The 12,741-nt window shown below is 37.4% G+C and overlaps 1 protein-coding gene across 6 annotated transcripts in view; it reads right to left on the bottom strand.

The window, feature by feature from the left end:
• The window catches only part of HECTD1 (HECT domain E3 ubiquitin protein ligase 1), a 96,093-nt gene that overhangs the window by 52,051 nt on the left and 31,301 nt on the right, over positions 1 to 12,741 (bottom strand). For all 6 annotated transcript variants that reach the window (XM_037037535.1, XM_037037537.1, XM_037037538.1 and 3 more), the window contains exons 4-10: positions 7,163 to 7,390; positions 5,623 to 5,904; positions 5,251 to 5,521; positions 3,965 to 4,041; positions 3,781 to 3,879; positions 1,043 to 1,157; positions 299 to 473 (exon numbers count right to left, since the gene is read on the bottom strand). In XM_037037535.1, coding sequence (XP_036893430.1) covers positions 299 to 473; positions 1,043 to 1,157; positions 3,781 to 3,879; positions 3,965 to 4,041; positions 5,251 to 5,521; positions 5,623 to 5,904; positions 7,163 to 7,390 — 1,247 coding nt within the window. The remainder of the gene's footprint in view (positions 1 to 298; positions 474 to 1,042; positions 1,158 to 3,780; positions 3,880 to 3,964; positions 4,042 to 5,250; positions 5,522 to 5,622; positions 5,905 to 7,162; positions 7,391 to 12,741) is intronic.

Raw genomic sequence — 12,741 nt, 5'->3', positions numbered from 1 at the left:
AGAACAACAATTTTAAAAAAGGAAAAAAGCTTCCATAAAGCCCAATAAATGCTTACTTATGAAAATTTCCCTAGAGTTGATATTCAGAGAGCTACAAAAACTGTTAAAAACCTAGTCCTCTTGATTTTCTAAACTTCTCTTAAGTCAGATTAGACAAAAAGATTTAACTCTCCAATCTAATTTTTATTCTTATTATACCTTTGCAATATTAAAATAAACTCCCAATCCTTGTGGGAAAAGGGAGATAAATAAAACTATGTATCTGGCATAATTTAGTAAGTAAATACAAAAAGTATACCTTATTGAAGGCAGCATAGTTTGCTGAAATGTTTGTGCAAACACAGGCAATAGCCTTCTCAAGTATATGGGTGCCATCTCTGGGTCTCCTTTTGGCTCATTACACTCTTCTTCATCTTTGTTTGTATCTTTCTTTTTCTTATCATCTCCTTTATTAACTGGACACATCCAGTCACCTGCAGACAAATATGATTCAGTAAAATAATTTTTCAAAAAATTTCCTTTCAATGAAAAAAATATTAAAATGTATCAAACACCAAACTATTAACTGTCCCCAATTAACAATAATTAAATTGAAATTAGGATGTTGTATCTATTAAAGGTGCTTGTAAGAATACTAAAAAACATTAGTACCTCCAAAGAGCTAAATCACAACCTAAGGAGATAATTTTAAAAACTCCACCTGATTCTAAAAATTATTTCACAGAGGCTCTGTATTTATCTACTCTGTGAAAACTTAAAAATTTGGTCAAAGTACTTTATACAATACCCAACTACTCTTTATGATTTCCCATACCCCTAAACTTTTGATTTGGTCTCTCTAAAATCATGCAGCCATAGTATCAAAGAACACAGAATAGTACACTGTTAAAGGTTTATCAAATGCAAGGGTATATCATTATTTAATTTCACAGAAACATTTCACTTACATAATGTTAATATGTCTACAAAAAGCTACTTCTATGGTAGTAAAGCTGAAAAGTAGTAACAGATGGCTTAAAAGGAAAAGAGTTTTACCCCTCACCTGGAGACTGAAGAATAACTACTACTTCACTATGGCCCCTTTCCCGAGCTTTATCTAATGGAGTTTTCCCATCTTCATCTCTCAGATCTGGGTTTGCACCATGCCGTAATAGAGTCTAAAAAAAAGGCATTTAATTTGACAATTAACACTTTCTTTCTTTAATACCCAACTGTGCAATCTTTAGGTTATACCCATATACTTTAAATTACAGAATTACCTAATCAAACAGATACCAATTTAAATCTACCTTTGCATACATCACTATGAAATTCATCTATTTATAACCTGAGAAAAATTACAGAGTAATTTCACCTGTTTATTAACAACTCAAATTAAGTATGTTCACATGAAACTGTCATCCTCTTTATCAAAGTATGCCTTCCAATTTTGGAGCTACTAGGATTCAGCTTGTGACATGGTAATCATCTTCTTCATTTCCTATATACTACCAATTAAATCAATTTAAATCAATGCAACAAAACCAAGTTAAATCAATTCTTTTAGAATGCACTACAAAATTTAGCTCGTAAACACAAATTACACTCTTCACCAATTTTTAATGGACATTGGACTCTCTTTCCAGCAGACTATAAGCCCTTTTGCACAGAGAACACACCTCACATTTTTCCTATCAGCCTCCAAGCTAGTTTTTTTTGAACTCTGTTATAATGTAATAAATGTGATAGATACACATATATCTGACAAATAAGTGCATCCATACAGACATCAAGAAAGTATGCAGCCTAAAAACTCCAAACTGCTGGGGTTTGAGTCGCAATAATTCAGTATTTCATTAAATCTAAGTATTCCTAAGAAAGAAAAAACAATGCCAATCAAACTTTACAACAATGCTTTTTTTTTGCTTGGAACTTTTTAAATTAACTTAATGAAAAACTTTTTTAAACTTAGATTTTTTTTACATATTACTGGAACAATATGCAAGTTATAAAATATAGTAAAGCATTTCTGTAACTTCACATTCTGAGCATAGAATTCATAATTATCATTATTTGATTTATAGCCACCAAATTTGCATCTCTATACAAAATGCTAATTATCTATCTATGCCTTAAAAAAGCATTAGTGGTTCAGCATTCTGAGAGTGCTCTTCTCTCACACAGGGTTTTTCATTCAAATTACTAAAATCAATTTGACAAATTTTGTTGCACAAACAGGTAATAACTATGCTGCAATTTGTACCTCTTCAACAGCAATTACAAGACATTTTCCTATTTAAGAGATGTTTAAAAAAGTTAAAAAAAAGAGATGTTAAAATATACACAGGGTGGGGGAGGAACATGGAGGTATATCTTACAATCAACTAAAAACAGAAGAACCTGTGAAGATTAAGCAAGAGGTGTTCAATGCTTAAGATACTGGCTGTCACAGTCAAAGTGCATAGTGAGTGCTCCTTATTATACCATCCTGAGTGACAGCACTTTTGGCTCATTGTGGGCCAATGTATAATCATTACAGGTTAGGATCAGATACAATTCATTTGGCTACTCTCCTACTCAGACACTCATAACTACAGTATAGTACAGGTCAAAAGAAAACAGCGTATTAAAATTTTCATCACCCTAACAAGCCTCATTCTCTCTAAAAGTTAATTCAAACTGACAGAATTCAAGGCTGAAGAGACCACCTTTCCCAGATTAGAAGACTAAGTTATCATAAAAAATGTTCTGATAGTGTAAAAATGACAAAAGCAGCTACCATTTGAGCATCTGCAATGTGCCAACTACTATACCAGTTGCTTTTTCATGGCATTTTTATTTTTTATGTGCTTTTTTTCTAATTACTACAATAATCATACAAGGAATATATATTTTATTGATAAAATTGCAAGTCAAACTTAAGAAATTTGATCAAGACCATAAATTTGGCCTTTATTGCTAATGAGCTAAGACATGAATCCAGGTAGGCCTGACTTCGTAGTCAACTAAGGCTGCACTGTGCCAAATTACTTCACAGAAAGATTCTAGAGCCCTAGATAATACACCTGGCTTCGTCCTTACCATTCGACTTTCTGAACCTCAATTTCTTCTAACTATAAAAAGATTCTCCAAATTCTTTTGGTAAACTAAAAGTCAAAGACACTATGATTCTTCTGGAAAGAGAATATATGGTTATTAAATACAAACAATACAAAAATGTACAGGAAAATACCTCATTTTATTGTGCTTTGTTTTACTGTGCTACACAGATACTGCGCTTTGTTTTTGTTTTGTTTAACAAATGGAAGGCAAGACCCTCCCATCAGCAAAAGGATTAGGACTTGCTTTATTGCAACACTTACACTTTATTAAAATCTCTGAGGAATGCCTATAAGAGTTATTTACTGCCAAGAATAAGAAACTGGAAAACAACCAAGTGTTTACCAATAAGTGACTAGCTGAATAAACTTGCAGTACATCTACACAGGGTTAAGTATACAGATGTTGAAAGGTTCTCCAGGAAGAAGGCAAAGTACAGATCAGTATATAAATATTACATTTTGCATAAGAAAAGGAGGTAAAAAGCATACATATTTACTTTTGCTTGTATCTGAATTTAAAACACTAAAAAAATAAACATGTAATAAAAATTAAAAATGCTTACCTATAGTGGGCCAGGGGAAATGAGGTGAATAAAGACAGCATGGAAGCATGACTCAGAAAAAAGTTTTTATATCATTCTAATTTGGAACCATGTGAATGTCAAATATTAAATTAGTAATTTAAAAATCTGGACTTTACCTTTGCTACTTGAGGTCTTCCAAAACATGCAGCATAATGTAATGATGATGATCTTTGACCTCTATTAACATCAGCACCTCTTTCACAAAGAAATTCTACCTGTAAAATGATGAAGAATCATAAAGCTGTGTTATTAATATTTCTACCTTTGATTTAAAACATTAGTTTTTATTCATCAGCTTACCATTTCCTGAGTTCCAAAAGCAGAGGCCCAGTTTAATAGAGTCTGACCAACATCATCCATGAAGTTTACTTCAAAGGCTAAAAGTTTAAAGGAAAAAAATAAGGTTTTTAAAAGCCAACAAAATAATATTAAACTTTTCTAAAGTGGGTCATTAAAAAATTATTATTAATAATAACTACTGAGTATGTTTTAAACATTTAGATCAACTACAGAGTAGTAAATAATCAGCAAATTTAAATTCTGCTTAAAAAACGTATTCAGCACTGGCTGATGTAGCTCAGTGGATTGAGCACAGGCCTGTGAAGCAGAGGGTCGCTGGTTCGATTCCCAGTCAGGGCACATGCCTGGGTTGTGGGCCAGGTCCCCGGTGGGGGACACGTGGGAGGCAGCCACACACTAATGTTTCTCTCCCACTCTTTCTCCTTCCCTTCCCCTCTCTCTAAAAAAAATAAATAAAATATATTTTTTTAAGTATTCAAAAAATTGTTTCCAGAGTATTTATGACAGGAAAGTATTCTAAAATTTTTAAATCCACTGAAGACTGACAAGGATTAAATCCTTAAAAATATACAAGAAAAGCCCTGGCTGGTGTAGCTCAGTGGATTGAGCGCGGGCCTGTGAAGCAAAGGATCACGGTTCAATTCCCAGTCAGGGCCCATGCCTGGGTTGCAGGCCAGTTCCCAGTGGTGGACACGTGAGAGGCAACCACACATTGATAGTTCTCTCCCTCTCTCCTTCCCTTCCCCTCTCTCTGAAAATAAATAAATAAATAAAATATTTAAAATCTATATATACAAGAAAGGAAAAAACCTAAATATATAACACAACTCAACGGGGTACTGCTTCATGCCGTAACTGTGGAAAAGAAACGAATCCTCATCTATACTCAAAAGAACACAAAAGATAATTTATATTTCATTCGCCACCTCATGAAGCAGTCTAAAAATTTACTATGTATTATAATAACGAACTTTTGTAAATTTCATTAGTCTTAAGGATATAACACAGTAAATTCAATCTGCAATTCACCTCAGAATTGGCAGGATCTTGTTCTGGCAATAATAAAGCAAAATTTCACTTACTCATTCAACAAGCATTTACTCAGGTGTTACCCTGCACCAGGCTGATAATTATATACATGGGAGAAGGGAGGTCATAGAAAGCAATGGCCATTCTGCTATCTGGCACAGTTGTTAAAAATACTGTCCAAAATCCAGAAACTAGAAAATGCCTATATAATTCTTTACTTCAGTTTTCTTTTTATATTAAAAGAAAGTATTTCCAACCTCCTGTGTCAATTGCATCAATAAGGGCATCAGTATCTTTACTTCGAATACAGTCTATAAGCTGCCGATGTGAGCGCTCCCCAGAACTATCCAGTCTCCGGAGTCCTGGGATTCTCCCTGTAGATCCAGCACTAGACTTTGGCAAAGCCTTTCGTCCTTCAAATAATAGCACCAAGAGAAGGTCAACCAAACGCATGGTATCAAGAACACATCTTTCATCACCCTGCAATGCACTTTCAATTGAATCTGGAAGCTCTGACCTCAGGAGATCCTAGACAGAGAATAGGGAAAAAGAGAGTTTAATATATCTGCATCATACAAAAAACACTTTTTCTGAAAGATTAAAAATAAAAGACTCAAAAACATTCTTACATGTGTTACTACTGGAGAGCCTCTGCAAAGTGTTGACAGCAGACTTACAATTGTTGACACCTGGTTACTCAATTTGGAATCTGCAGCTGTGGAAGGCGCACCTGTGGTGCTGCGACCCGGTTTGCAAGCTGATGATGGCCCTGATATGGTACCACCAGCAGCAGTCATTCGAGATAACAGCTCCTCAGTTAATCCATGCTTGGCTAATGGAGCTGGGTCAACACCACGACGGGTAAATCGATCAGCTAGTGATGCAAAACATCGCAGAGCTCCATCTGAAACCTAATGATATAAAGAATATGTATACTGATAAAATTCAGCTAAATAAAAGGACTAGTACTGCTTCTTTCAATACTGACACTACAAGTAAGGCAGCTGTGGCAAAGAGATTAAGGTTTACAAACTGTCTAAATTTTAATCCTGGCTCCACCTTCACACATTCAAACACATTATTTGATGTTACCTAACCGCTCAAGGCCTCAGTTCCCTTAGCTGCAAAATGGGAATAAAAGTACTTATAATTCATTGTCTGAGCTTAATGATATGACATATGTAAAGGACCTAGTTGGACAGTAAAATCTCCATATTAATTACTATTATGTAAAACACTGCCAAAGTAATCTATGAATATCAACTAAAATTTAATATCTGATGTTTAAAAAGTATTAAAAGAGCCCTGGCTGGCGTAGCTCAGTGGATTGAGTGCAAGCCTGCGAACCAAAGGATTGTGGTTCGATTCCCAGTCAGGGCAAATGCCTGGGTTGCAGGCCAGTTCCCAGCAGGGGACTCACTAGAGGCAACCATACGTTGATACTTCTCTCCTTCTCTCCTTCCCTTCCTCTCTAAAGATAAATAAATAAAATCTTTAAAAAAAAAGTATTAAAAGTAGCCCTGGGTGGTATGGCAAGTTTGGGGCGTCGTCTGGTTAATCAAAAGGCCACAGGCTAAACTCCCAGTCAAGGGAAATGTCTGGGTTGCAGGTCAGTGCCCAGTCAGGGTGCATGCGTAGAACAGGTACCCTATTGATATTTTCCTCTCACATCGATGTGTCCCCCTACCTCTCTCTCCCTCCATTCCCCTCTCTCTAAAATCAATGAGCATGTCCTCAGGTGAGGATTGCTTAAATAAATAAATAAATAAATAGCATTAAAACTCAAGTTTTATATTTTCAAATATTCTAATTCAACAAAAGCTTACATATATTTTCAATGCAACAAAAGTTTACACATATTTTCAATGCTACACTATTTTACTTCAGTGAGAACGGTCTTTTTATGTAAACAAAATTGTGCTCAGTCAACAAATTACAACAAGTGTGGCTTTAAAAATGATGTATTTCTAAAATATTTAAATCTTAAAAATAAATGCATATCATTTTTAAGTTAAAATATTGCATTGCCAAAACAAAAAATTATTACCATATAGACATAAAGTGAGAAAAAGAAAATATGGAATGACCTCTACAGTGTATCATAGTTATAAATACAGGACACTATAAAATCACTTTTGAAATCAAATTACACAACAGTGTTTTACTTACCTGATGATCTTCGTGTTTTAATAAGCTAGAGAGAGATTCCACACAAATTTCTAATGAAGAATCTTGAGGTTCCATTTTGCCACAGAGTCTTGATACCACAGCCATGGCGGAGTGCAAGGTATCTTTATGAACCAGGTGTCCACTGTCACGAATGAAGGTAAGCACACAATTCAAACCACCAGCCTCGAAGACAGCTCCAGACTCACGAGTGCATATCAATTCTAGCACCTACAACAATAAACAAAATTACCAAAAGAATGCAATTAAATTCATTTTTTATCTTCTAGAATTACATAAAACAGAAAACACTCCACATTTATTAGTATCCACATTTTTAAAAGTAAAGACAAACAAATTAATTTTAATGTATTTTATTTAGCCTAATATATCCAAGGAATCATCATTTCAACATATAAAAAGCTACTGATGCATTTTATATTCTCTTACGTATTAAATCTTCAAAACCATATGTATATTTTATACTTACAACACATCTTAATTTGGAGTGGCGACATCTGAAGTGCTCAATACTCAAAGGACTACCATATTGAACAGTGTAGTGTTAGAGGGTGAAACCTACATGTAATTTCCAATCTCAAAGTAACTACAAGTTCCTTGGAGAAACTACAAGTGATTTAGCAAAAGTTTGTAAAGATTCTAAACATTAAAAAAAATTCTTTTCAATAAGTGCTAGCTTATTACATCATTCATCATCCTCACTTTTACTATGAATAAAAAAAACATTAAACATAAACTTTTATTTTCTAAATTATGTTCACATTTAAGGTGTTCTGGAAGAACTAAAGAGTTAATAGTAGTGTCCACAGATCATTCAGGTATTCGCACAAATTTAGGTTTTATTCTGAATGAAAGAAAAATGTTTTAAGCAGGGAAATATTAAGTCAGATTTTCAGTTAATAACTGTGGGAAATGGGGTATGAGGAGAGTATAAAGGCAAATGTAACAATTCAAGCATTATAATCCAAGAGAAGATGAGGGCTTAACTAGGGCAGCAAGAGCAGAAACAAACAGAAGGAAATAAACTAGAAAAGGACTTGCCATTAATTACATGAGTGAAGTGGAAAAAAAGATAACACACAGATTTCTTGTCTTGAGTGACTGGGTGAAAGTTAATACCAATTATTGGCATAAGACTTTATTATTTGTAGTGAAAGACAATGAATTCAGATATACAGCTGGAGCCGTCCAACAGGCCTTTGAATATGAGGTCTAGAACTCAAGAGAGAGGTCAGGTATAGAGACAAAGATGTGAGGGGCATATACATAGAAGGTGCTGACACTGACAGATGAGACTGTCCGAACAAAGTTCATACAGTTTTAAGAAGGTAGCCCTGCCAGGTGTGGCGAAATGGGTTGGGAATCATCCTGCAAACTAGTAACAGGTAGCCAGTTTGACTCCTGGTTGGGGCAGTCTAGGCCCCCAGTTGAGGGNTCAGATATACAGCTGGAGCCGTCCAACAGGCCTTTGAATATGAGGTCTAGAACTCAAGAGAGAGGTCAGGTATAGAGACAAAGATGTGAGGGGCATATACATAGAAGGTGCTGACACTGACAGATGAGACTGTCCGAACAAAGTTCATACAGTTTTAAGAAGGTAGCCCTGCCAGGTGTGGCGAAATGGGTTGGGAATCATCCTGCAAACCAGTAACAGGTCGCCAGTTTGACTCCTGGTTGGGGCAGTCTAGGCCCCCAGTTGGGGGCATTCCAGAGACAACCTATCAATATTTCTTTACCTTTCTTTCTTCTTCCCTTCCTCTCTCTCTAAATACATAAGTAAATAAAATCTTTAAAAAAAATTTTAACTAATACTAGGGAAAAAACTTTTTTAAATGCAGTAAAAAGAGAACCTCAGGAAGTGCTATCATTGAAGAGCCATGAATTAAGTTAAAATAATCTGCAAAGTACACAGAGAAAAGAAAAGCAGAGCGTAACAGACTAGAAAAAGTTTGAGAATACAGATCAGTGAACGAGCAGTCAAGTGAAACCCCAGCCCCAGAAGAAACATGAAGTGATGTGATCAAGAGAGTAAGAGGGGGGAAAAGGAAAATGGATACCTCTTCCTGACACTAGACAGAAAAAAAATCTATAAACACAGAGGCAAAAAGTGAAAACACTAACAACTATAAACAGCAACTCTCAATGTGTGGGGAAGACATTCTCAAGGAACATTTAAGTCAAAACTTTTTTTTATAATAATACTATAATGATGATTCTCTTTTTCATTCTCATTCTCAGGAGTATAGAGTGAAGTTTTCCAGAAACTATGTGAAAGGTGATATAGCAACCAACTAAATGTAGATGCAGATATAAAGATTCAGCTATGTGGGGCCTGGCTGGTGTAGCTCAATGGATTGAGTGCAGGCCTGTGACGCAAAGGATCACAGTTCGATTCCCAGTCAGGGCACATGCCTGGGTTGCAGGCCAGTTCCCAATGGGAGACACATGAGAGGCAACCACGCATTGATATTTCTCTCCTTCTCTCCCCCTATCTCTGAAAATAAATAAAAAATATTTTTAAAAAAAGATTCAGCTTTGTGGATGTTCTGAAGATGGCGGTGGAGTAGGGACAAAGGATTTCGCTTCCCTCCATGCCCCGGAGAAAGACCGGGATGATCTGCAGAGGAGTACAGCGGATGCCCAACAGGGACCCAGAATATAAGAAGGCAGGACTCCAGAGAGTGTAGCGGACACTGAATGACCAGAGGTTGAGGAGAGGGGGCGACTGCAGATCAACAAGGTACAGGGAGCAACACAGAGGCTGCAGGCCTTCTGCTGGGCCAAGGCAGGGCCCTGGCCAGGCCGACCCGGTCTCTGAGAGCCAAGGGCGGGTAACAACAATCCTGGGAGAGAACTAGGCACCGGCACCCTCCCTATCTGGCAGGGTGCAGATTGGAAAACACCAGGAGAGATCGGTTTGCCTGTAGTGGCAGAGAGAGGAGTGGGCATTCAGAAGCAAAGAGTTATCAGAGAGCTCTGATAACCCGTGGAGTCAGGCTGTGGTTGCTGGCCTAGGAGAACTGAGAGTCGCCCGTGCATTCCCTGTGGCGCAGGGCCTGAGCTGGCTCTCCCACAGTCTCGGGGAGCCTCAGGCTGCTGACAGGGCCTCTGGAAGTGAGCCAGCCATCAGCTCCATCCCTACCCAGTCCGGCGCAGACTGAGAAGTACCGGGAGTCAGGCTGTGGCTGCCAGATTGGAAGAACTGTGAGCTGCCATGTGTGTTCAGCCACAGCACTGAGAAAGGTCCGCACCCAATCCTGCAAGACCAGGAAAGTCTGGCTGGGAGCTCGCACCCTCACGCCAGGCCAGGGCTGGGAAGCCTGGGGAAAAATCTGCTCTCAGTGGGGCATGGGAGAGCAACGCCAGTCTGGATCTTGGGAGGGCACTGGCAAGACCAGCTAAGTTCACCGGGACTCAAGAAAGGCCACAGTAATAGCCCCTCAGGCTGCTGCAGCTGGTGAGACCAGAAGAAAAGGTTTGACCAGCTGGAAACCAACAAGAGGAGCAGGTGGAAGCAGAGAACACTAAGATACCTGCAGGAGACTACACCACTGAATTTCACAGGCATCCTACCACAGAAGTTCACACCATAAACCCAGGGAACCAGAACAGATCAATCTAAGAAGCTGAGGCCAACAAGAAGAGCATCACAAAAAACGGGAAGACACAGAAACAATCCCCAAATGAAAGAAAAGGAGGAAGTCTCAGAAAGAATGTTAGATGAAATAGAGGCAAGTCAACTATCAGATATTGAATTCAAAGCACTGGTTATCAGGAAATTCAAAGAGCTGACAACAAGCTACCAGAAACTACAAGGGAGCTACAATGAACTCTCTGCAAACTATACCAACATGAAAAAAAAAACAGAAACCATCAGCAAAGGCCAAGAGGAAATGAAGAATATAAGTTCTGAACTGAAGAACACAGTAGAAGGTATGAAGAGTAGGATCGATGAGGCAGACGACCACATAAGCGAGATCAAAGACAGGGTAGAAAGAATCTCCCAGACGGACCACATAATGGAAAAGAGAATCAGAAAGAATGAGTTTAAGAGAAATGCAAGACAATATGAAACATGATAATATCCGAATAATAGAAATATCAGAAGGAGAAGAAGAACAAGGGATAGAAAACCTACTTGAAAGAGTAATAACAAAAAATTTTCCTAAATTGAGGAGAGATAAAGTCACATGAATCCAGGAATGGCAGAGAGTCCCAAGCAGGTGGAACCCAAAGAGGCCTACTGCAAGACACATCATCATTAAAATGGCAAAACTCCAAGACAAAGAGAGAATCCTAAAGGCAGCAAGGGAGAAAAAGGAAGTTAACATACAAGGGTGTCCCAATAAGGTTGGCTACTGACTTCTCAATGGAAACGCCCCAAACAATAAGAGAATGGTAAGAAATATTCCAAGGAATGAGAAACAGAGGCCTACAACCAAAGATACTTTACCTAGCAAGGCTCTCAATCAAGATAGAAGGCCAAATAAAGAGCTTCCAAGACAAAAGAAGTCTAAAAGAATACGCCTCCAACAAACCAGCTCTACAAGAATTACTAAAAGGACTGCTTTAGGAAATGAAGGAAAAGAGAGAGATAGAGAGGAACACAGGTACATAAATGGCAATGAATAAGTACCTTTCAATAATAACCTTAAACATAAATGGATTAAATGCATCAATTAAAAGACATAGAATAGCTGAATGGATAAGAAAGCATGACCCACACATATGCTGCCTACAAGAGACCCACCTCAGGTCAAAAGACCACCACAGACTAAACGTGAAAGGATGGAAACAAATTTTCCAAGCAAATGGTCAAGAAAAAAAAAGCCGGGGTAGCAATTCTCATTATCAGACAAAATAGACTGCAAAAACAGGGCAATAAAGAGAGACCCAGAAGGTCACTTCATAATACTCAAGGGAAGAATCCACCAAGAAGACATTAACATCATAAATATATATGCACCCAACATAAGAGCACCCAAATATAAAAAGAAAATCCTAGAGGATCTCAAGAAAGATATTGACAGCAACACAATTATAGTAGGGGATTTTAACACCCCACTGTCAAAAATGGACAAATCTTCCAAACAAAGTATCAACAAAGATTTTGCAGCATTAAATGACACCCTAGATGAAGTGGACCTTACTGATATATATATAGAGCCCTTCATCCCAAAGAAGCTAAATACACATTGTTTTCAAATGCACATGGAACATTTTCAAAGATAGACCACATGATAGGACACAAAAGTAGTCTCAACAAATTCAGGAAAATAGAAATCATACCAAGCATTTTCTCTGATCACAAGGGACTGAATTGGAAACCAACCCCACGGGAAAAAACCCAAAACACCCAAAAGCATGGAGACTGAATGGTAGGCTATTAAACAACAAATGGGTCAAGACTGAAATTAGGGAAGAAATCAAAAAGTTTCTGGAAACAAATGAAAATGAACTCACAACAACCCAAAACTTATAGGACACAGTGAAGGCAGTCCTGAGAGGGAAGTTCACAGCAATACAGGCCTACCTAAAAAAGATAGGAATATTTCAAAAAA

Source organism: Sturnira hondurensis, unplaced genomic scaffold (assembly GCF_014824575.4).
Source record: "Sturnira hondurensis isolate 20B ecotype Veracruz unplaced genomic scaffold, ASM1482457v3 Scaffold0023357, whole genome shotgun sequence".
In the NCBI taxonomy this organism is placed as follows: domain Eukaryota; kingdom Metazoa; phylum Chordata; class Mammalia; order Chiroptera; family Phyllostomidae; genus Sturnira; species Sturnira hondurensis.
Note: the sequence above shows the minus strand (reverse complement) of the source record. Positions and strands in the feature narration are given on the sequence as shown.